A 25,353-nucleotide genomic window follows, 5' to 3' on the forward strand; every position below is an offset into this window, starting at 1 on the left:
AAATACACACTGGTACCCAGCACTGAGAACAGCAGAGAGCTCGAGCTGGTGCTGCCAGCAGGGTTCCCCCTATACCTGTAACCCCCAGATTACCAGAACAGCTTACAACATTAAAAACTAGTGATTAGGTTATATTTAATGTCTTACATCTTTTTTTTTATAACACAGAGGAGCTGTGAACTTTGCAGCGAGGCCAAGTCCTATGCAGAGCATTGATGGGAAGCTCTCTGCCACCCAGAAGACTATATGAATGACACAGGGCTTTTCTGTTTAGATAAATTTACAGTATCTACTAAAACACAAAGCAGCAATAACTTATTACAGCATTTAATTTATACTGAGAAATATTCATCTACTCTGTAAAAATCTTTCATATTAAAAAAAGAGGAACAAGCCCTCACAATACTGAAAGATAAAGCTGAGGTTAAAGGGAAGGTTATTATGCTGTGATTACACCTGTATACTTCCCTGTGGTTTCATGCTTCCAGACTTTGTAAATAAATGGGTTAACTTCTTATGTGTAGCAATTTTTCTTAAAAGTTTTCATTTAACAGTGTACTGAAAACTCAGGTAAGAAACATTTTAGTGAAATCTTTTTTATCCCTGAGGACGTAGCTTCACTTGTTCCTCCACTTCTCCCCTTTTTCCCTCCTGCTCCTCCTCCATTAAAAAGATGCAAGAATAATAAAGAGTCATCCTCATATGGCATGTTAATTATTTGAATAATTTCGACTACTGGACTCCATGCTAGATCTACCAGTATGACAAATAACAGCCACAAACCCTCTCAGCCCGAGACCCTCACAGCTGCTTGGCTACCCCCAATAACATACATTTTTTTACTGTCCTGTAGTCTCAGAAATTTTCCCCATGAACATGCTTGTGCCCCCTGCTACACTCAGGTCAAACACTGTCAAGCAGAGGATCTGACATGGCAGTTCCCAAATCAAATGCTTGTATCATCAGAGAGCAGAAAAAAAGTGTGAGGACTATTACCAGTTTTGGTGAGCACTACAGAGTGCACTCTCATCTCTCTAGATGATGAAACTCTATCTGACATTAGGATCCCAAGAACTTCCCAAGCCAGCCTCCCTTTTATTCATGAGACCTTACCTGGAACGCTAATGAGAATTGTGCACTGTCTGGTCTTGTTCACACTGGAACACAGGAGGCAGAGCAAACAAGTCCTCATTTTCCAGTTTAACTTCATGAAGGATCGTGGGCATTGCATTTTCCCTCCTTCCTTGCATGAAAGAACCTGAAAGGAGGCAGCATTCAATAAAAAAATCATAAAAAGGACTTGGAAAGCTGTTATCTTTATTTCCTTTTCCTCTAAATGTAACAAAGAAATTATATTGCCTGTTTGTGTAACATTAGGGACACTTAGATAAGCCAGGGCAGTTATTTTGTAAACTCCTGTGGCTACACCAGTACAATTAGTCTGCTCTACAGACACCACCACCAGCCCAAGGTCCCAACAACATACAAATGTAAAATTTTCAGTGTTGGTCAGCTACAGCAGTGTACGCTGCACTGAAACAGCCTGCTCGTGTGGAAGGTAATTATAGGTGTAACAGAACTAGATCAGAAACTGCTTATAAAACTAGCTGTTAGTAACTCTGCACATCACAAATAAGTTAATATAACACTACTGTGTACATCTCTTTATATTAGCCTTGAATACCAGGCACATTTCATCTCACTACAGCTTGAATTACATCTTCATCAAACCTCATTTTAATGAGTGATCAGCACTGTCACACTGAGCAATCCATGAAAAATGTATTACTAAATAACATGGCACAAATAATTTTCTCAGAGACAAAATAAAACAAATAGGACAGGACTTTGCTCTGTACACCTTGTTTAGAGTCTTATCTAATCATCACACCCCACATACTGTTCGGAAAAATTTCGAAGAAGTGCCAGAAACTAACCACCATTATAGTGCCTAGAACACCTGTCCTTCGTGAACAGTTCCATTGAAAAATAGATCCTTGTATTTTAATTTATAGACCAAGAAGCCTGGATTCTAAAACTGATTTTAAAAAATACTGTTAAAGAGATTTTGCAGGACTTTCAAGGAGAAAAAGAAACAGAGAAATTGAGAACAGAGCTCATGTATATGTGAACTTTTATCACCTGTGTACAGATCTGCAGAAGAAGCTCAAAAAGGATGATGAGGATATGAAGACAAAATTCAGGCTGAAATAAATAAGGATACCACTGAATCATTCAAATGCAATGCCAGGTTAAAACAAGGTGGCACCAGACAAGGAGACAACTTGGATTCAGGAGAAACATCTGTGCCCTGTGTGAAATACATGCAATAGTTAAGTGCTGTGTGCACAATTAGAAGTTTTAATAAAGATGTGGAAAGTAATGCAAAGTTTTTTTTAAAAGAAGACTGAAAAGGTACTTACTTCACTGCCAAGATGCTTATTTAAAATTAAGGTAACTTTTGGACTAGAACCTAGACCATACATTATTTTCTAACCATAAGTAGGGTGGGAAAAAACAGCTGGTTTTGATTGTAAGACAAGAAAATTAGAGGCAATTGATTCCCAGTAAAATTCTGTAAGAGTAAACCATGGTCTTGGGCAGTAGGTGTGAGTGTTATGTCCTTTGCTTGTTTGCAGGGTTTTAAAGGTCTTAAGAATAATTTCAGTTTTAAAACTTAGCACTGAAACTTGAGTTTTGCTCCTGGAAGATCCATGTTTAATCCTTACACAGCATTACTTTCACATACTGAGGCAGACATCACGGGTAGTCAAAGAATATGTTTAATAAAAAATAATTAAACTTCCATTTGCTCTATAGAACATCATAGAAAGTAATTCAATAAATTACAAATGACTTTTTAAGACGCTTGTTCAACTACAGAAAGCAAATTCAGACTACACAGAACACAACTGGCAAATATTGCAAATGTCCAAAAAAAACCTGGACTAAGACTTGGATCATGAAGCCTGAAACAAGGGATAGAAATACAAGGCAATAACAGCTAAGGTTTTTTTTTAGTAACTACCAACACACACTTTATCATCACCTTGGATATCCTTTTCATTTTAACTTCAGTATTAGTGTAATTCTACTGAGGTTTCCTTATAACCCTTAACTTTATACAACCATATTTGCATATAGTTTAGCTGATAGTGGGACACTTTTTCCCCCTCTGGATCAAACTGATGAAAAATAACCCAAATATAATTATGTTCAAGTCTACACCAGCCTTCATTACTTGAAACTGTAATTGCCTTATTACATAGAAAGAATCACTAGAACAGTAACCAAACTTACTTGACCATAATAGGAAAATACTTTATTTCATAAATCTGATATAAATTAGGTTTTAGCCACAAGATTTAGGACTTGTTTTGTGGGGGAAGGGTGGGAAGTGATGGTATTGTTGACATACTCCATCAGCAAACGAAGTTAATAACTGCTTGTAAAACTTTGGCTATTTCATAGATGCATCCTAGTTAAATAAAAGTGCTATATTACAAAGGGCAAAATATTTAATATGAAATACTTTTTATTTTAATGATGAAGAATTGGCTACCCCCTTCTCTTGGCAGTTTTTGATTTTCACTATTGCTAAGACACTGCATGAAGGGCCAAAAATCAGAATACTATCTGGGAAAATACGTAACCAGCACAATCCAAATGGTACTTGTATAATTGTGTAATTACATCTAATACTGTTTCTAATCATGGGGCTATTTAATTTGCACATAGAAACTTATATTTCATTGGTAAAGTTCTTGATAAAAAACAACACAGTTGTTTTACTGTACAAGCAAGCAACAGAACTATATCAAAATATACAGTTTTTGTTTTTTATTTTTAAATTTATCCCTTTGTAAAGCTTTTTCCATGACTTTCATTAGTACCTGTATCTATTTTCTCTTAACACTTGCCTATTCTTGGACCACAAATGATGTAACCAAGGTCAACTGAAGTCTCAGTCAGTTCAGAAGTTCTGTAAATGTGAATCTGGGCCTCGACCGTGTCAGAGTAATAGCAGCTTAAGAAGAAGGAGGAATCATATCACACATCAAATCTTAAGACAGATTTTATATAGTAAAGGGTTCTAAGGATTTGGACTTAAAACAGATGCCTTATGCCCTGTTACTGTGGTTTCTAGGAATAATTTGTCTTCCTTACTATTCAAAGTGCTTTTTTCTTTAGTGGGTAACTCAGCATAATATATGAAGTGATATCCCAATAATGATTTTGGATAATAAATTTAATGTTTAGTCAGATTAAAATCTGCAGAGAAGTTTAAACTCAAAAGGAGTTCAAAACTATCTGTACTCTATTTACCATTATTAACTGGGAACTCCAGGAGGTTTATGACATAAAACACAAATAGAAATCTACACAAACAAAGCAAACAAACAATTTTTACATGAATTATGCAGTGTTGAAAGGTCTTTTCAGTGGCACTTTATGACAGTTTGCCTCTTCTGAGTTTTGAGGAAACTACTCCTCATTCTGGGACTTTTAATTCTGCAGAGGGAGCCCAAAACTTTGCAAGGTGTAAACTAAATAGACCTACATGGTGCCAGGTAGCATGAGATAAGACAGTTTTTGCTTTACTTTCCCCTTCCTGCTGTCAAAGAGAACAGCTGTAATAAGGGGGAAAGAAAACCCCAACAGTCTTATCTCAAGTAACTCAGATTTTAACATGCTATACAGGATGTCTTTAAAAAACAAAACAAAACCTGAAAACAAGTAATAGAAACCAATGTAAACTTCCTAAACTAACTCAGCTGAGGTAACAGGTAGCCAGTTTAATTGGCTGATTGGGAAAAATTTATCTTCTTTTAAACACACTTGTACCTGAATTGGAAACAGCAGTGCATCACAACACTAGAGCATTTTCATGTAATTAAAGCAATGGATGGTGATGTAGATTCTACAGCTTTCATGACATTCATTAGCTGCCCAAATTATTGCTGAGTTTTGATCTGTAAATTATAAGTGTCAAGGAGGCTGTAAAACTATATTCAAATTAAATCAATAATATGCATAAAGTATTCTGTGTTCACTGCAAATATATTAAATATACAGCTCTTACTTGAGCATTATTTTCATAAAATTAACCCCCCAACAAAATTATAATGCCTTTTGCTGTAATTTTACACCATTGTGTATTTGATAGTACATACAAGTTCAGAAACTTATGAACTTCAAGAAATATTACATGCAAAACGTCTCTGAAAGCAGTTTGCACTTCTAAACAAATACTGAAATGTTCGGTCAGTAAATCATTGATGCACTCAACACTGGGTTATTTACAATGAAATAATTAAAGAATAAATTCAAAATCAGTTTATAATTTAAGTGCAGAGTCTGGGGTCAGTCTTCATCGCTCGAATCCGAATCCTCAGATGAAGATGATGTACTGTCAGATCCAGATGAAGCATCTGCTTTCTCTGAACCCTCATCTGTGCTGTTTTCATTGTGAGAGCTTGGCTCTGTTCCCCCTTTGTCTTCCTGATCTCTAACCCTAGAATTTTCCTCCTTTTCTTCTGTGGGCTTGGCTGAGCCTGTGTCATTGCTTTCACTGTTCTGTACATCAAAAATATTAGACTGAGACAAAGCTGGGATATGAAGATTAAGGCCTGGAGTGAGAAGCATCCCTGGGTAAAGTATGTTGGACAAAAGTAAAGGGTTAAGAGAGAGAGGATTGGCAGCTGCAGCGGCAGAGGATGTTGAAGGAGAACTCGAAACAGAGTTTTCACCACCAGTATCCGTATTTTGGTCTTCTGTCCTTTCTTTCTTTGTATCCGTGTCCTTTGACTCGTTTCCCTTTTTCTCCTCCAAAACGGATTCTGTCGACTTTGTCAGGAGTCCTCCCATGCCCAGCAGGTTTGGTAATCCAGCCATCCCTGACAGCAGCATGGGGAACATGGCAGCCACGTTCTTGGCCTCTCCTCCGGCAGCTAGGCCGGCAGGCATTCCCATCAATCCCGCCGTCACCTGCAGCGACTGCAGGTTCTGCAGGTTCTGCTGCAAGGCCTGCAGGCTGGGCAGGTCCACGCCCGGGAGCAGCCCGTTGGCGAGCAGGGGGCTGACGGGCACGCTGGCGGCGGAGGCGGCGGCCGCAGCCGCCGTGGCCTTGGCGATCTCGCTCTTGGGGCGCCTCCCCCTCCGGCTCACCTCTTCCCGCACCACCGGGCCCGTCAGGATGCGGTCAAACATTCCCTCGGGGAGGAAGCCCTGGGAGAGACACAGGGGCGCTTTAGTGTATTTTGGGAGCTTGAAGATGGCAAAGGAAAAGCAAACAGGACTCAAGTGTACGGAACAGTGTCAAAGGCCTGAGCTCCAGACAACTCCCTGGCATCCGTGGTGACTTTGCGCTACCGCATCCCAAACTTCTAAAGGCCCATCTCCACTGTGAGGGCTACACACGGATCTTCTCACACCCTCTGCTAACTCACCCTTCATGGCTTCCTGGCACATCAAGCAAAGTATAGCTAATTATAGGAGCAAGCTCAGTCTAAGATCTAAACCAGCATTGCTTTGAAATATTATCACATGGCAATCACTTGACAGTTTAATTAGTTTTCAATTTAAAGTTAAATGTGTGTGACTGCACACAGACCAACAATCTCTGAGCTCTTTTTATTTTTGCTAGTGTCTCTTTAATGTCCTCATATTTCATCTCATCCATAAACTGAAGAATAAAGACTCAACTTGAATTTAAATTAAATTCACAGTACTTCTATTTAGGATTTGTACAGTATTATTTCACCACTTTAAGACCTCCTACCTAGAAAAAAGAATTGCAACGAATACCAAGATTCCCTTCAAAATGCATAGGTTTGAAATTTCCTTTTTAAAATGGCAATGATAAGATCAAATACTACTCAACACCATAGTACAGCTACCTTTTTCCCCCAGCAAATAACTCTAATTTATATTAGCTTAGTACAACTAGAGGAATTCAGAACTCAAGTTCTGCTCTTCTCTATGTACATAACTACTACTTTCTCAAAGTAATTCTATTATTTATACCTCTATTCAGAGGTATACACTATACAACACAACTTTTTGAAGTTCAAAGTATGTCCTTATCTTCAAGGTAAGACTAACTGATAGCATCCTCACTAGCCTAATTTCTCAAGGGTGCACATTAAAAGTAAAATAAATATTTCAAATTAACCCTTTTTTTTTCCCAACTGGAACTTTAGAGAAAATATTCTCATTCTTAAATGATTCCTTGACTAATACCTTTCGTAAAAGCCACTGGGCTATATTTAAGACATGAAAAGTCACAGTATTACAGCATCTTCGATAAAATCTCTAGTTTGTGGTTGCCAGTCACTGTTTCACCCCTACTCCAGCTGTGCCAGCAAAGTATTTACTGAACTAAGCTGGCAGAAAGCTGACACTGAACTATGTTTTCTATTAATGTAACACCAGAAATGAAAATCACACCCCTTGGCATGCATTTTTTTTTCTGTTTGCCTTGTTTCCCTTCAGATACATTTCATGTCATGCTTATCTTATTCTGCAAATACTCACAGACTGTTTTACAACTTCTCCCCACTCAGGAGCCACTCCATACTCTGGATTTTCTTTCAAGAACCTGCACAAATCCTTCAGAGGGGGAGCAAATGCACCCCCAACCTGAGAAGCAGAAGATAAAAGTCAGTGAATACATGACAACTGACAAGAAAGAAAGCAACATTAATACCTGATATTGTTTCATTTTTACTTTTTAGTAACAGTACAAATAAAGCCTCACTTCAAATTATCATGGAGCATGATGCAGCTTTTGGCTGACTGCTGGTGATAGATGTGTACATGATTTGTTCTAAATCTACTAAACTCAAACTCATCTATCGAACTCAGTTTGAGACTTCAATATTTTACACTCCCACTAATGTTTAATATTTAATTTTTATTTAGATATGCAATGAACGGAAGAACAACCACATGAATAGAGAAAGTGGTCCACATATTACCAAGAAAGTGGTATGTACAACCCTGTTAAACTTTTCCTTTATTCAATACATAAATCCTATTCTCTCATCTCAGTCAACTTCAAAAAATACTTTTAAGAGGTTCTGCCATCATGAATTAAGTTCTTGAGGTTTTTTTCATGCAAAAAAGGTCAAGTTAAAATTACTAAACAGCATATCCTAATAAAAGTATATAAGTAGGAAAGTAAGCTATTAAATTAATGAGAGGTATTATTCAGATCCAGAAAGAAAGAAGAATTTCCAGTTTCTGCTTAACTTTCTCTATAAAGTGCAACCTAAACTCATATTTTCTAGACTACTTTTGGTCCTTCACTGCCTGCTACTCAAAGTACTACAGAACTAAAAAAAAAATTTAAAAAAACTAGTTTGGTGATACAGAGAAATTTGTGACAACTTATACATGGAAAAACTGAGATTAACAAAGCATCCAAGTACAAACAATGGAAGGGAAATTTGAAGGGAAAAAAAGCCATCATGAAAACACAGGCTTTCACAGTTAACTGAGATCAGAACTCTCACTCCTTGATCCTCAACTTTGACAAGACCCCTCAGGGCACAGCTTTTGAAGAGCAGCCATGGACGCCAGTTTTAAGAGACTCACAACCATTCTGCTTCTCCTTCAGAGCAGCTGTCTCAATACACTGAAGAGATTAAAGACTCAAATTCTGCCTCACTCTCCTGTACAGATGGACAAAGCTCCTGACCTTAATATAGCAGCATATGAAAAAACCCATCCTGCTTCCCTTGTAGCTGCTCTAACAAAAAGAGAAGCTGGCAGTGCCACAAGAGAAAGGGAAAATGCTCCATACATGGACACAATAGCTCAAGGATTCCCCCTGGACTGCTGCTCTGGTGCTACACTGACATTCAAAGACACCATCACACACATCTGGTCAGATCTGTTCAATAGACACCAGTAATGTTCTGCACGCTTTTCTTGAAAATTGCCTTTAGCTTCCCCCAGAGCCTATTCAAATGTGTTGTGCTGTTCCCAAACTTTGACCACCTGCACAAAAATTCGATTAAATTCAAATTCTCTCACATCTCCTACTGCCGCCTTTTCACACAAGAATTCCCCTTCTCCTTTTGTTCTCCTGTTCCTCTAACATACCACCTAAAAATGTGACTGACATACCTACTGGTGGATCCATAACGGGCAAATGCCAGACATTAGTGAAAAAAGCAAAATAATCCAGTACATAAGATTTCCTCAGTTCCAAAGGATAAGTTTCTATGCCAGATATACTACCAATACAATTGTAATTGTGTCAAAAATAGTAATGAGAAGATTACAAAAAATCTCAAAACTTTTGATGAAGTTGCCACTTTGATCATATATTTTAAACATGTATTTTAGTGGCCTTGCCTCTGTCTGAGTCAATGGCACAAACACTGCATCATACCAAGTGTTCTATAAACCATGGCTAAGTTTCTATGTGTACCTTACATATTTTCACAGTTGCAAAAAATTTACTGTAAGATTTTAATTGACTTTAAAACTTTAAAAAACTGCCAAAACTTTAAAACAGAAGCCTTTTGTTTGTATACTGGGAAAATTTTAGCGAGTGTAGTATATCAAGTTCTTCATCTGGAGTAACTTTTCATTTGGGGAGTATCAGAATGGGAACAGTATCATGAATACCTTTCTTGCATTTCTTCTATTTATGAGCTGAACACGTTCTTCACCAGTTAAACTGTTAACATCCAGTTTATTGGGGTTTCGACAACGGTGTCTTTTTTGTTTGGGCCTCCCATCGTGCAGCTGCATCCTCTGTTATAAAGGAATTAAAAAGCCAATTATCTTTCTGATATAACTGCTTTAAAAACAGGAAGATCTCTGTGCATTCTCTGGAGTCAGGCATTAATTCAAAACCAACTTCAACTTCAGAATTAGTTTAATAACAGTACCTATTTACTAATCACAACCATTTAATAAGCATCCCAGTAAACAGCACTACATCGTCTCTCTGATGCCTCTGCCCATTGCTTTACAAATTTTTCAGGTTTTAACAGAGCATTAATCGTCTGGAAGACTGTTGCTGTTTTGTATTATCTTCATGGTCAAGTAAGGTTGTTACTCTAGATATCACATATATGATTTTCTTACGTTCTGCTAAACATTAACTCAGTGTAAAATCTCAGATTCAGAAGCAACAGTATGAGAAGAGCATACACCACTACCACAACACTGTACTGTAGGTATGAGATACATTCCACAGTAAGTTCTTTAATCCTCTTGCACATCACTAAATATGCTGTTACACATTTTCAGCTCAGATCATTATCATAGTAATATGAGTTTTCTTACCCTAGATAATGTTTTAAATTGTAAGTGAAATAATACAAAGATCAAATGTCTTGATTTAGTATTGCTTTTCTTGGCAGTTATATTTGTGAGACAAAAGGAGGGCTTGCAGACCTCACACTGTTAAAAGAAATGGACATTTTCCTTTTCCTATGTGGAACAGAAGAACAAGGAAATAATTCCCTGTAACATAGAATACAAACCCAAATACATCATATGCGAAGTATTTTACTATTTAGCTAGGGAGAGGTGAAAGAAATACTCACAGGAATACAAGCTCCTGAATCTTCAACATATCCAGGATGTTCTTTAAGCCACCTTTCTAAGTCTTTTCTTTTAGGGGCATCATCACCTGCAAGCCTTGTTCCATCTTTCAGGTTAATAACAGGAACTGGGCTCTCTGCATCGAGCATGCCTTGGGACTGTGTGTAAGTGAGTGCTGGGTTTATTCCTGCAGCAACCTGGCAGGAGTTAATACCTGGATTAACCTGGAGAAATTAAAAACATCTGATTTACTGCATTGAAAACAAACCATTACAATTATTTAATGTATGGGTCCAATGAAAGCCACAGTTCTGCAGAACACACTCACGGACTTGAGGACTGCTCATGCCACAGAAATCCCTCAAATCACTGCCATATTAGGCCCCATAACAAATGTTAAAGGAAGGCATGTTCAAGTGTTGTTATGTCAAGCCACAAATTTTTAATAATACACTGTTAAAGTTCACCAGAATTAAAGTTACATTTTAAAAGCAGTTATTGATATTATATATATCTAATATTTAATGACACTCCACCACTTGTCATCTGTGTAATCATAAACTACCAGCAAAAAATATCCCAAACCCAAAAGTTTTGACAACAAACTTTTGTGAAACAGGGACAGCTGGTTATGCTCAGTTAAGGCACTAATAATAATAATTTTGATCTTATTTTTTTGGATACAAAATCAAGTTTACTTACATGGTTAGGCTGTTTATTTCTATTCATAAAGAGGACATCAACCCCCTCCACATTCTTCCTTCTTCCTCGTCTCTTTTTGACTACAGGCTGACTGTCAACTATGACTCCATTGGCACTGGCTGTTAAGTGACTGGAAGTACCTAATAAATGATGCAATAAAACCTGTGTCAGATGCTTGTTTATAAAGAGAAACATGTCTGAATAAAAAAAGGAAATAAAATTATTTGAATTAGTGTGAGTGCAATTTCTACATGCAACAGCTAAGATGAATTGCCCTTTGTTTTATGACTGTTTAAAGCATCATGAATTATCAGGCTCTGAAAGCCACTTTACTATGAAAATTTCATTACTGCCCCTCCACACCACACCCCCCCCCCCAATTAATCTATACAGGGATGATAGCCATTGAAAACTGCTGATATCATATACACAAAAAGGCAGACATCCCTAAATAAATGTTTAGCAATACCACAATGGTTTGCTGCAAAATTTAAGCAGAGGCTGGCCTAAATTAAGCACCCATTTCTAATAATTTCTAATATTTTAATCCAAATGTTAACTCCTTACTTTAGGCTCATTTTTATTTCTCAGAGTATACTTACTGTTACTTTTTATGAAACAAGCTGTAACTTTCTGGCTATAAATCAAAAATTGATTCTAGATTATTGTCCTCCACTGCCACTTTATATGAAGATTATGAATAGTCCAAATTGGCAGAGGCATAAATCTGGAACTCTTCATATTTACTTACAAAGTATCCATATTAAGTTCTGAGTGATTACTGTCAATGTACAGTGATTCACTTCAGAATTATTAATTATTAAAATCTTCTTTTGAGGGGGTTTACAGTGTCTAATAGCATCATTCTAATAAATGAACATTACAGTAATTGACACTGTGAAAAAGTATCAGGTGCTCCAAACTGCAGAATGGCTCTACACTAGAGAGATTTATCCAGACTGCAATTTAGAATAACATTGCAAACATCTCTTTTCCACTGCCAATTCTTGGACATCAACACAAGAACCCAGAAGATTTAATACCAGACTACCCTTCTGCTCTCTGGTATTTTATGTACCTGATTTGGGAAGTGATTTTGGGAAGTTGACAAGGCTGGTTTCTGAAGCATTCTGGAGTTCACGTAGCCGAGCCAGATATTGCTGCTGACCCAATGCACCCTCCTCGCTTTCAAATGGCCTTTTCTGAGACAGTCCCTGCTTCTGAAAAGTCAATTTCAAACCACCTTCCTGTTAAATAAATGCCAGGGTTAGAAGAGCTTCTGCTGAAGCAGAAAGAACTACCTCATAATCAGGATTTTTGCATACAGTTATTCCAGCAGAATTGAGAAAGAATGAAAACATTGTGTTAGACCTTATACAATCTTGCTCTTCCATGTAAAACCAGAATTTGAACAGAAATGTCATCTGAACTGAAAAATCCAGACACTAGTAAGGTGTTTACCTCCTGAATCCAGTCCTAGACCCAACTACAAGAGTAAAGAATCACTTATTTTATGTGCTACAAACAGTTCTCAAACTACAGATAAACAATATGTTTGAAGCTTCTAGTCTGCATTTAAACCAGGAAATTTTCCTGCAATCCTCTAAAAGACCATGAAATAGTAAAGTACTTGTTGAGATGTTTAAAAAAAGTTGAACAGCAGAAATACCTTTTTATACTAACCAGATGTGTTAGAAACAGCATAAAACAAGCTGTCTGAGGAAGTATCAGTACGGCAAAAATTGAATTCAGAGAAAAAAAAAAAATGATTCCTTCCAGTGGCTTATGCAAATTAGGAGAAAAAAAATCCAAAAAAATCCAAACAAAAACCAAACAAAAACAGTAAAACAAAACCACAGAAGAACCCCCTCCCCAAAAAACCAAACCCAAACCCCAAACACTCAGTGCCCAGAAGCAGCAGACCCAAATACCCACAAACAAGTGTGTGAAGAAGTGAGAGTGAGAGCAGGCAGCCACTTGCAGGTAAAGCATGCCGCACACCGCAATCGCAACCAGGTCCTAGGGCAATAAAAATAAACATACGTCATTGATTTTCACTGTAAACTCCTTTTCTCGTACATGCTTCTTCACCTTTGACAGCTGGGGTGATTGGTCATATTCTTCTTTTACAGCTGCCAGAGGGGGTGTAGGTGCACTGGGCTCACTGTACTCGGCAGCTGCCCCTGAGCTGTCCAGCAGTTTGGTGGTGTAGAACGATGCCACTGCCGTGCTGTCGTAGCTCCTTCGGGCTGAAGGCCATTTACCCTTCAACACTGTCTGACAAATGCTGTCCAGCCTGTTAATCATAACTCGATCCTATAAAAGAGAGTTAATTGTTTAGTAAGACCAATGCTTACCAACACTTACATTTATGTATTACCTCTTAATTCTACAAAGAGAAATGACAACATTTTTATCACTGGACTTGGACTTGAAGATTTTGAAGTTCCTGCATTTGTTTGATTCGCTGTAAATCTCTGAAAGCACTTCTGCATTTAATGTCACTATGTACCTCGGAATGAGTATACAATTTCTCTCATCTGTACAGGGTCTAGCAAATAACTAAAAAAAACTATCTCCCTGATTTTTAAAGGAAAGATAAGGTAACTACCAAAGCAGTATGTGTATGTTGGCTTTGACTCACTGCTAACAGGATCTGAACCTGTGAGCAGCAGCATAACATACAGCAAATAGCATTTATAAAACTAAATCTACAGACTATTATTCATGTCTCCTTTTGGCTTCCAAAACCATGTAACTCCTCATTCCCATCCTTTGGACACCAAACACAGGTAACACTTTACACACCTCCATAAGACACAGCTCTCAAGTCCCAATAAACTCAGCTAAATACATGAGAACTACAGAAAACTGGATTTTCTGATCATTTCACAGTTATTTGTCAAATAAAACTTGTGACTGATAAAATTACAAGTTCTGTAAGCAAACACTTTATTTCTGAGTTCAAGATTCTCCCCTATATTTGACATAAACCAACTTTTTACACTTTGAATGCCATTTTTCACGAAGTGCCAAGGACCCGTGACATTGAAGTTATACTCGCCTTCAAAAATTATGGAAAATCAGTATCTAGATTTAAATGCATGTTTCAGGAGTCAACATAATAATATCTAAAAGGTCCTGAAGCTCAAATCCTACAGCTATTTCCCCTTCTTCTTGGTTCTAACATATTTAACAGAACATTCATGTTAGAGTCTGCCTTCGACTGCTATTTTGGTTTTCTAAGTTGCATTATGAACTTGCCTTTGGCCAGTAGGATGCAGCCAACATGTATCCACCTTGTAGGAGATAACTGGAATTTGGTGTCCCATTGTTCATCTGGAAACTGTCTTGTGTCTCATCTTGTGTGGTGCTCAGAGAGGCCACACTCTCTTCATCATAGGCTTTTATATGTGGAGTTCCCTCTGCTAAATAAAACCATCAAAATCATTATGCTATAAGGGAATTAAACACTCACTGTAAGAGGTTCAGGTGAACAAAACACACACAATGATGTTCAGAGAAAGTCCAAACACAAAGTTAAATGGAAGAACTAATCTCTTAGGTTTTTCAGGCTGATCCTCTCCTAGGGATGTAAATTCCACATGTATTCTTCCTCTGTTAGTATTTTGAAGCTTAAGAGGTCAAACATTTAGCTATTTGTAAACAGACATACTTCAGAGTAATCTAACAGACAGTCTTCACTTAACATATTTCCTTTGTAAGAAAACATTCACTGAAGTGTAGAATTAAATTGAAATCAAAGGTATCTATCACCAGCACATGGCAAATCGATTGGGATAGTACTTTAAAGAACAGCCCATTTAATTTACTGCATTGGATCTTCCATGCCTTGAACATGTGTGCCTGAATAACTCAATTGCTCGATTTTTAATCACTGAGGTTTTTCCTATTATCTTTCCAGTGTGTCCTCTGACTTTGTTGTATTTCATCATTAGTATTTTACTTTTGCCTCCATCCATACAGCAACAGAAGTTTTACTATGACACGGGGAAACAGTCTGAAACAACAACAAAAAAAGTGTTGCCTGAAAATGTAACTACTACATCAGCACAAGGAGTAAGAGGGGAAGCTCTTCAGAAATTAAATTTGTCCTTAACAATAGCTCTGTCCTGAGTCATCTGATAGAATCCAGCACTCCCTTCAGAGATGCTTCAAATGTGGAAAGTATGCCAAAGGGTCATTGCCACTGTGCAACCAGTGAAAAAAACCTGGGCTTAGAACTAAAATACAGATGACGTTAAGTGAACTTTCCAGCATTTACCAAGCTCTTAAACATCAAACAGCAAAATCACCAAAAATAACCCCAAAACAAAAAGGCCAACCGCTTTATGTGATTCTGCAGTTTGAGGAAGGCAGGATTACTTGCCTAAACAGACCGAGCTGGCACAAAACAAGCCTAATACTTGGACTTGTAACACACTTATGGTATCCACAATCTCTATCTGAATATTTATATCTGCATACAACTGTTTCCTCTAAAAATGTCCTTTCTCTGCTACAAGCAGCAGCATATTAATAATTTTCTGTAAGTGGCATTTTACTTGTCCAGTAACCACTTTCCCAGTAAATTAACCCTGTGGTTTCCATTTTTCATTTCCATGGACAAGAAAATCCATCTGATTAAGACAATGCTTTTTTCCCCTAAGTATCGGAAAAAAAATAGGTTTTTAATTCCACTGCCTACCTCCATTCTCATCCCTTCTCTACTGCCATTTGTATTACACAAAGAAATCTTTCCACATTCTAAATTTCAGTGGGGGAAGTAGAGGCCACTTCACAGCAGCAAAGTAAGGAGTGTACTTAATAATGAATGGTTGGGTTATTAAAAACTCAATCACTTTATCAGAGGTTTCTGCTTCTAGTTTGAAGCTTTCACTGTGTTTCTGTCATGTGGTCTTATGTGCTGCAGTCACCTTAGTCTTGCCTAAGCAGTTTTTTTTTGAGTGGATTTTTTGAAACGTTTTTAAGTGTTTGAAAATTTTCAGTGTAAAAACATTGTTTGGGCACCTCCAGTTCAAAAAACGAAAGCAGCTGACATGACTCGAGTTTGGACAGAAGGAAGCTTGCAGGTTTCATGAAAGAACAATGAGGAAGCTACACAGACAGGTGAGCAAGAGTGGAAAAAACAAACAGGAAAACCTAAAGGATCTGTTTAGAAAGAAAAAGAAAAAGAACCCATAGTAGGGAATGCACACACATAGCATATTTCCAGAAAATCTGTCCATTCCGCTCTCCCACACATGAACCATATGCACAGCAACCTTGCTTAGGGAGCCAGTCAACACATCCTAAGAACCTCACCCAAGGCACTGATATGAAGCAAACAAAAAGCAGTATTCCTTAAATTCTTCCAACTCACTTGGAAGAATCAAGCAAATATGTTTATTTACATTTACTTAATGTTTAATAAAGTTTATTTCTGTGGGATTTAATAGCCTTTTTTAGACATTTTTTCATTAAGAATAAGCTAGTTCAGTTAAGAGTTATACTGCAGAAGTAAGACTACACACATACCACGTTTTTGTGCCTCCTCTTCATCACTATCACTCTCTTCAGACGATGATGATGACGACGACGATGATGATGAGGACGATGAGGAGGAGGATGAAGATGCTGAAGAACAAGATGAAGATGATGAAGAGCTAGAGCCAGATCGAGACTGGGAACAAGATGAGGAAGACGAAGAGGATGAAGATGATGACCTGGAAGAACAGGATGATCTATCTGAGTCAGAGTCTGAGTCAGAGCTAGAGTCAGACCCCCTTTTGCTGACTCTCTGTTTTTTGGAAGCTGGGTTTGGAGTTAGAGGCTCTGTCCTTGCTGCCACCATGCGCCTGTCTGTCTCAGCCTTCACACTAGGTCTGTGGTCTGTAATTTGTATTGGGGTGCCATTTTTGGGACTCAAAGTTTCAGATTTCAGTATTGTCTGTGTCTCCTCTGTTGACATGGATTCCTCTTCAGAAGACTGAGGGTCCTCTTTCAGATTTTCATTTTTAGCTTTTGCGTCCTCAAAAGCATTCACTTTAGCATCTGACAGTCTTGACTGAGGTGTAAGAGGAGAAGCAGATAATGCCATCTGGTACTGGTGCAAGAGTGGCGTAGAAGTCCTTGAGAGAGCCACTTTGTTTTGATTATAGTTCCTCTGGGCAGACATAAATGAGAGTTCAGGATCACGAAGAATATGATAATCTGTCCTGCTAACTCCGTGCTTAGAAGCTCCAATAAGTAAATCCCTGTCGTGAGTCCCACATTCCCACCAGACAGGTAGGTCTGGGTTTGGCTGGCACAGCTTTAGTCGCTCAAACAACTGGGGGTGTCTGAGAGCCTGTTCTCGCACTTTCCGCAGGAGCTCGATGCGGTACAAAGTCCGGGAAGCACGTTCCTCTGTGATGGGCTGGATAAAAATGTTTGGGTCCACAAGTTCTGTATTAAAACAAAACAAATGAGAATCTGCCAAAACCAATATATCAGTACTTTAAGCAGATGACTCTTATCAGTTAATGCATGTCTCCCCATTGTAAGCTTTCAATTTTACTCTCAATTTGTTTCCTTAATTCTTCCTCCCCCATTTTTATCTTCCAACACATGAAAGAAAAACCTTTTCAAGCTAAGCACTGACAACACAAATTTAAAAAGTAAAAGCATACACACCCACCTTCTTTTGAGGGGAGCCGACAGACCCTCCTGCACATTGACATAAACGCATACAGGTACTTCTCCAAGCTCTCATCAGTCTTCTTGTGCAGCCGAGCCATCGCTCGGAACTTGGTCCAGTCAAACCGTCCCCTTTCAGGGTCAAACACCACTCCAAATGTGGACACAACTCTGTAAAAGTCAGCCTCTTCTCTTCTTGTCCATCTTGACCAGCAAGAAAAAATATGTGAAATTCTGTCAATTTCTTCACTGTTTCACATGTTAAGTCTTTACCATTTTTTACATAAGGGCAGATTAAAACAGTACATTTGCATGCTGCACATACCTTTGCTGTCTTTCAATCTTAGCAGCCATCTTTGGATTTAGTGCAGCTTCTTCATATGGAAGCTGCATCATACTGGTTTGTACTGGGAATGTTGGCTGCATCTGCTGGGCCTGCCTGTTTTTACTTGTTCGTTGGTAAGCTGTTATCAGGCGGCGCAGACGCGTTGTTAAGGCAGACTGAGTGGGCCAATAGATTTTGTCCCCTTCCATCATTTGTCCATCTATATGAAAACCAAGTCATGGGAAAAATAAATTTTTCTACACAAGGTAATCTATGTTTTAGCTACGAATCACAAGAATTAAACAATTCAAAACACAAAAGCAATTGGCTCAGATTTGAAGTCTTATGGACTTACCTCCATCTGCTATTACGAGATCACCTGGGGATGAAACATCATCCTGTAATAAAACAAAAGCAAAGCACAATTTAAAATACAGCCCTCTCCAGAGATTTAGATCAAACATACACCTTACAACAATTTCTGAATATGACAAAGAACAGAAGTAACAAATAGTTTGGCTAAATGGCTAACAGGGCATACAACAGAACCATGCAACAATTCCCTACCATTCCCATCCACCCAGACAACTTCAGAAACACATGGAGTAAGCTTTATCGATTTAAAGGAATACAGGAAAAAAAGTAATAATTTGCTCAACCGAAAGGTAGAAGTATTACATTTAAAATGACTGTCTGTTGAAGTGTCTAAGTGAGTGAGTGTTAAAAGGAGATATGAACTGGTGCCTACTATACCTCTATGTCATCTTTAAACAGTGCTGGTGCTGGTTTATATTCTGGATCTTCTACATCCCTGTTAAAATTTCAACACAAAGAAGCCATTTTAGTAACATTTTACACTACTAACTGAAAAGTTCTTACAAATTTTTCAATTAAGCAAAATTGATTTAAATTTAAAAGATACTGTATTTAATTTTCTGTTTGAAATGAAGACAGTATTTCATGGCAGCTTTGGCTTGAATCCTACTTCCCCCAATTCACTGTATCATTCAAAGGTATTCTCTGGGACCACAACTAAAAACCTCAGTGATGAGGAAATGAATAAAGGCAGTTCTCTTTTTCAGCAGTAATTCTCACATTGATCTACTGGGGTCACTGGTCAGCTACACAAGACTAAGGCATCAAAAGCTGACCTGTAATCAAGTTAAACAGGTCTGTAGCACTTCACCTCTGAATGCTTTTGCACTTCAGTGTCTAAGTAGTATTTTTAATAAATCAACACACGGTAGAATCCTTGTTAATAAGTTGCTGCATTTTTCCCTTAACTGTGAACTCCCAAACTTCAGTAGTTGTTATATCATTCCTCTCTTCCACCCTATGGGAGTAAAATCAAAGTTGTATTCCTTACAACAATGACACCAAACTCATGTAAAACCAGTTAGGAAGAGAATGAAGTACAGCATGTTAATTCAAATTTGTGTGCTTTAAGGCCCCAAAACATTCCTTTCCATACCCATCCATATAATCATTCGCTCTCTGTTCGGCAGCAACTGCTTTCTCATCTGGTTTTCCAACTCTTTCCAAGAAGCAAAGAGCTGGGTCTGCTCTGATAGTGTTGTATTTCTCATAACCTATAAAGGAAAAAGAGTGGCAAAAATTCAACTTCCAGAGTAAACAAACGAACAAAAATATTGAGTGTAGGCTGTTTTTATACTGGGATGTGGGAAAGTGCATACACAGTCACCCTCATTACTCACCGTGTTTAAAAACTCCAATTAGGAGAGATTTATCTGCATCTGCATCCCACCACTCAGCAGGAACTTCAGAGTGGTCTGGCTCAGGAACCCAAACATCAATTTCACTAAAGAGAATCACCAAGAGCATACCAACATCAATAGAATTCAGAGGAAAAAATATTTTTTTATATTTTCTTAGTACACTTCTATTTTATGTGGGACTTTAAACTTCTCTCTTCAAGCACACAAATAAAACCCTAAAACCAGCAATACAAAACACCCAGATAGTTTGGTATTTTGTATTTGAGATCAGTAACAGGGAAAGAATACCAAAGCAAAACCAGTATAAAACATTCTTCCTCCCTCAGTGCGCTTCACCAGCTCCTAGCAGCCTGTGATTGCACAACTTTGCAAACCAAGGATTATCTTGTGTTAGTATTTAATAGCATGAGAGGGACTGCTCAGTAGTATTTCTGAATCAAATTACAACTTTCTATCTGCCACAAGCTCATGTAGCAGTGACTTCAAGAATTTCAAAACAGCAATACTTGATTTAAAAAAAAAGTAAGTAAAAAAAAATTAAAGGCATTAATGGAATACACAGCACAATCAAAAGCATGGGAAAACCTGCCAATTATCATGTCAAGTACATAATTTATCCTTCATTCACTTCTTCAGTCTATTTGACTCATATTATTTTACTTCATATAGCTAGACTCATAAAGAGGAATAAGAACTTCCACATGTCAAGCTGATGAAGTGTTTAGTAAACAAAGAGAAAACAAAAACATGTTCCTCACAGCCTAAGGATAAACACATTTAGTTTTAACGTTTCTTATTTAGGTCTAGGCAGGTTCTTGAATTTTCATCTGACATTTGAAATAAACAAGTAAAAAAACTCTTTAGTTCACCTGGCATCAGTTCCATCGAAGACCTTTTGGAATTCATTACCAATGACTTCTTGTTTTAAGTAATACAGCATTCTTACTCGAAGTAAGACCCTAAATAAAGAAAAAAGAGAAATACAAATATATGAGCTCTAAAAGCTTTCAATAATTGTGGATGGTTTTGTTTTGTTTTTTGTAATATCACAGAGATTTCTAGTCATTTTCCTAAAATATACTGCCTTCTGTTTTAACATCCAGCTCAGGTGGCTTAAGACTTTTTATTGCCATCACATTTACAAATTGTTTCATTGCAAAATTTCTTTCAAATCCTGAAGACCAGGGTCAACAGAAAACTCTTCACTTGCTTCACAAAATATTGCTAAGAACAAACTGCTATTTCCCTTTTCCTGCTTAGAACATGCCCTTAGAGAGGATTAAGTGGGCTGACAGCGAACATCCCCCCCCTTAACCTTTCTATTCCTTCTCACTCACAATTTGGTGTGTGACCCCAATGACTTCTCCATGCTTTATCTCAATTCTTGACTACACCTGTATGAATTGTCCAAGCAGAATATGGGAAGTTTTGCTACAGAAAAGTAATTTATCTAAACCAAGCTCACTGCCACGAATGACTAAGCTTTCACAAGCTAGTAGCTCAGATTCTCTGAAGACTAGAAAATGTGCCAGGGAAACGGCATGTAAGACTGAGGGGCAACAACTTCAGTGCTTTCAGCCTCTTTGATAAGCACTCCCACTCTTTAGTCCTTTGGCTGCTGCAAGGCATCCCAAACATGTTAGAAAATCTCTCCACAGACAAAACCAGTTCAAAAATTATTTTACATGTGAAATCATCTGTTCATCTCCAAATACACCATAACCTATTTATTCTCTATTTATTCTAATCAAACTAATACCATTAAAAACATCGTTCTTCCTACTGCCACAAATATTTTAAAGTCTAAGAAAATGAGAAACTAGAATAAAAATATCAAGGACATTCACACTTCAGCTACTGCTTACTTGTTGCAATGGTGTTTTATGTGCTTTTTGTATCCTTCATCTTGCAACAGATGTTCTGGGTTGTATTTTCGAAGCCATTCAGCTTTGTGTATATCGAAAGTGCTAGCCTGGGTCTTCACTTTTTTTCCTTTTCTTCCTCTAGGCACAGGGGCTGATAAGCCTATATAATGTAAAATATTAAAGGTATAGATATAGATATCCACAATACTTACAGTTCCTATATCCTATACTTGTGACCTGCAGTGCAGGAACAACACTCACATCAGTCACTGTGAGTGAGTCTTTTTTGTGTCATCTCTGGAGTACACATCACCAGTAAGGACAAATAGGAGAGGGGGAAATGAGGACTGTGCTGTCACATACAGTGAAACAGAATAGGTTCTTATCAACTGAAATGAAATTCTCACCAAAGCACCATTTGGGTAAGCCATCAAATCCAACGCAAAGCAGCTATGACACTTTGCCCATCAGTTGAATTGTGTGCTTGAAATAAATCTCATTTATTTCAAGTAGGAAGCATTCAGAGAGCCTTTTTAGCTGTTTTTATCCCAGTATCACAGGCACACATATATGAAGCTGTTTAAGTGCAGAAACACATTAAATCCTTACCGAGGTGGTTCTGTAACTCTCGTGTTTGTCCGTCCTCTGTTGGGGTGATGAGATCCCATATAAAACTCTTTATTTTCTCATCCCCTCTGTAGTGAACGAGACAATAGGCTAGCAGGGCTCGGCAAATTATCTCCACATCCTGCTCATTTAGCTGCCTCTTGAAGCGACCATGGGACAGAATTTCTCTCCATCGACCCCACCTAGTCCAAAGTGAAACACAAATCAGCACCTGGAAATGAAACACTGGGGTAGCTACAGACTTCTACAAAAAAGAATTTTTTGCCAAAAATACTTAGCTTTTAACATTTTTCTTTCAGCTTAAGCTACTGAATAGAAATGATAAAGTAACATTTGCAACATAACTCCACCTGATTAAAACAGACTTCTAAACAAAAAGTGTCTCTTTACAAAAAATATGGATGGTTGTTTTAAACTTCAGACACAAAACTGATGGGAACTCATTCTGGCACGAATGCTATTATTTTTCTTGTAAGATGGGTGAGGAAGACCTAATATTTGATTTCCAAATCAACTTATCTGATTTCAGTATGCTTAAAATAACTGGTTAGATTCTCAGTTCCTATTTGTGCCTCACAGAAGTGCAAGATGTTCTACAATTATGAAAATCAAGTTACCAACAAAGGCTTTATTTCAGACATTTTTTAAGGAGTCTTGAGCCTGCCTGCAGCACTTACAATAATGACTTTAAGAGAGACTCCTGTAGTGCCCATGTTAAAATGCTATAATCTCATTTGAAGAAAGATTTTCACCCTTCTTTCTTAATGTTTCTTTAATTGCAAATTGTCAGGAAGATTTATTACAGGGTACAAGATAAATTCCTGTTCTAAATACATTCTCTGCACACACACCAGGTTATTGATGACATAGAGTTAAGTTATTCCACAAATAAAATTTACGACATGGACAAAGCGGTATTTTTAAACCACTTCACAGAATGAAGAAGGATGCACACAATACCCATAGACCAGCAAGTTCTTCTCCACACGGAAGCACTCTGTCCTTCCATAGCCATTGGAACGGTCACACGGCCGGCGGAGCTTTGGTTTCTCATCACACTCACTCTCCACCTCGGACAACTCTGCCAGCTCATCCTTTGTAGCACTGAAGGGCCGTGTTTGTTTCCTGATTCTTGGGGTATCAATAACAAGGCTGTTCTGCAAAATGACAAACAAACCTCATGAGAGAACAGTTGGCAAATTTTTCTTTAGTACATGGCTTTAGTTCAGAAATAATTCCTATCTCTTGTCATTCACAGCTATTTCACAAAGACACTGAATACCCATGGAGCACGTAAAACATTTTGTGGTATTTAAGGCATCAAAAAATGAGTTTCATATGCTAATGCCAGTACATTAGTTACAAAAACACAGAGTATCTCTTCTGAGCTAAACACTTACACAGACTCTGCAGTCTTTGTGAGAGAAAAGGGCACTAAAACTTCTTTGAATCAAATGCATGGGGAATGCCTTCAAGTATAGGACAGAGATTTCAGTATTACAAAATTTACACAGGTCTTAGTCGCATATTTTGCAGATTCCAGTCCAAGATTTACTGACAGAGCAATGGGGAAATCAGAATAATTCCACAATTTCAATCATTTTCACGTCTTTGACAAAAGTCACAAATGTCCTAACTTTTTTCTGGACAGCAGGGTAATAGGAAATACTACAGCTGTCAGCAGGCTGCCTGCTCTTGCACAAATAAGCCAGCACAAAAAAGCCTGATTTGTTGAAATAGTAATCAAAAAGCAACATAAATCCCATACCTGCAATTTCAGAATTCAACAGTAAGAACATACTTGAAAAAACACACATTAAAAAAGTACTTACTCTACCACTGATGGCATCAATATCTATTTCTGCTTTTTTGGCCCATTTCTGCCAGAAGTTGGGATCATCTAGTGAAATATCAGTCCTGTTTCCAGATGCAACAAAACTAGCCTGTAATAAATAAAACTAAAGCTTACCAACATCATACATCAAAAGTTTGTAGTTTGCCTCACTGCTGTGAAGATTGCCTGACCTTATTTCATCAAAAATCTCCCAAGCAGCTATTAAGACTTTAAAAGTTACTTACACTGCAAAGCAACTCAAAAGTTCTCCTCCTCCTTAATTTTTAAAAATCAGATCCATAATGTATCAGAAAAATCTAATGAACTTTTATGCACCATCAGGAGAGAAGAACATTAAGCAGCAAGATTTTTCTGCTTCTAAGTCTGAATCTAAATTACTCGAATGGAAGAAAAAAAGAATCTTTTGAAGAGGCTTATCAGCATTTGGGGATTTCATCTCATACAGAAGTACTCGCTCGAGGGAAATTTCTAAGGGGCGTTTAAGCTGCCAACAATCAAAGCCTGAGTGCATGGAATAGGCTTAATTTCAGAAGGCATTTAAAAAACCCTGATACACTGCATTTGGGAAAATAGTAAATACATATAGAAATTTCTAACTCTTCTAATAAAAAGACAGTGATGATGATCTTTAAAAATCTACTTCTCATTTAAGCTATAATCAGCAAGATATAAGAAAACTTCATTAAACATATAAATAAATATTTTTAAATATTGCTATTTAAGAATATAAATATACATTTACACTATTTTAATTTTTCCTTTGCCTTTTAAATTCTTTTGGAATTCTCACAATTGCATTCATGAAGTGCTCACACCCCAAGCTCAGTTTTACTGTTTGATATTTTACACTCTCAGCCTCCTTCCCATGTACATATATGTATCACCACTCACTGCTATTTTAGGAGGTTTCTTATTTTGCTTCTTCAATTCTTACCAAGAAGCTCAAGGTTTAAAATATATTGTTTATGCATTTTTAGAATAGGCCTGACAATTTTTAAC

General features: G+C 37.6%; 1 protein-coding gene across 8 annotated transcripts in view; it reads right to left on the bottom strand.

Moving 5' to 3' along the window:
- Nucleotides 1-2,767: 2,767 nt before the first annotated feature.
- CHD9 (chromodomain helicase DNA binding protein 9) overlaps nt 2,768-25,353 on the bottom strand; it is an 87,319-nt gene continuing 64,733 nt past the window's right edge. For 5 of the 8 annotated variants that reach the window (XM_088062384.1, XM_088062383.1, XM_014255463.2 and 2 more), the window contains 20 exons: nt 24,332-24,442; nt 23,460-23,656; nt 22,482-22,681; nt 21,873-22,032; nt 20,877-20,966; nt 19,987-20,090; nt 19,743-19,860; nt 19,025-19,082; nt 18,627-18,669; nt 18,272-18,491; nt 17,948-18,150; nt 16,807-17,715; nt 14,533-14,696; nt 13,312-13,584; nt 12,347-12,515; nt 11,269-11,408; nt 10,569-10,790; nt 9,640-9,768; nt 7,537-7,641; nt 2,768-6,228 (listed from right to left, as the gene is read on the bottom strand). In XM_088062384.1, the coding sequence (XP_087918510.1) occupies nt 5,365-6,228; nt 7,537-7,641; nt 9,640-9,768; nt 10,569-10,790; nt 11,269-11,408; nt 12,347-12,515; nt 13,312-13,584; nt 14,533-14,696; nt 16,807-17,715; nt 17,948-18,150; nt 18,272-18,491; nt 18,627-18,669; nt 19,025-19,082; nt 19,743-19,860; nt 19,987-20,090; nt 20,877-20,966; nt 21,873-22,032; nt 22,482-22,681; nt 23,460-23,656; nt 24,332-24,442 (4,479 nt within the window). In that variant the 3' untranslated portion in view covers nt 2,768-5,364. The remainder of the gene's footprint in view (nt 6,229-7,536; nt 7,642-9,639; nt 9,769-10,568; nt 10,791-11,268; nt 11,409-12,346; nt 12,516-13,311; nt 13,585-14,532; nt 14,697-16,806; nt 17,716-17,947; nt 18,151-18,271; nt 18,492-18,626; nt 18,670-19,024; nt 19,083-19,742; nt 19,861-19,986; nt 20,091-20,876; nt 20,967-21,872; nt 22,033-22,481; nt 22,682-23,459; nt 23,657-24,331; nt 24,443-25,353) is intronic. The other 3 variants (XM_088062385.1, XM_014255465.2, XM_088062386.1) reach the window with 2 other exon arrangements.

Source organism: Pseudopodoces humilis, chromosome 14 (genome assembly GCF_049639895.1).
Source record: "Pseudopodoces humilis isolate 2021_Gansu_Grassland_sample_001 chromosome 14, ASM4963989v1, whole genome shotgun sequence".
In the NCBI taxonomy this organism is placed as follows: Eukaryota; Metazoa; Chordata; class Aves; order Passeriformes; family Paridae; genus Pseudopodoces; species Pseudopodoces humilis.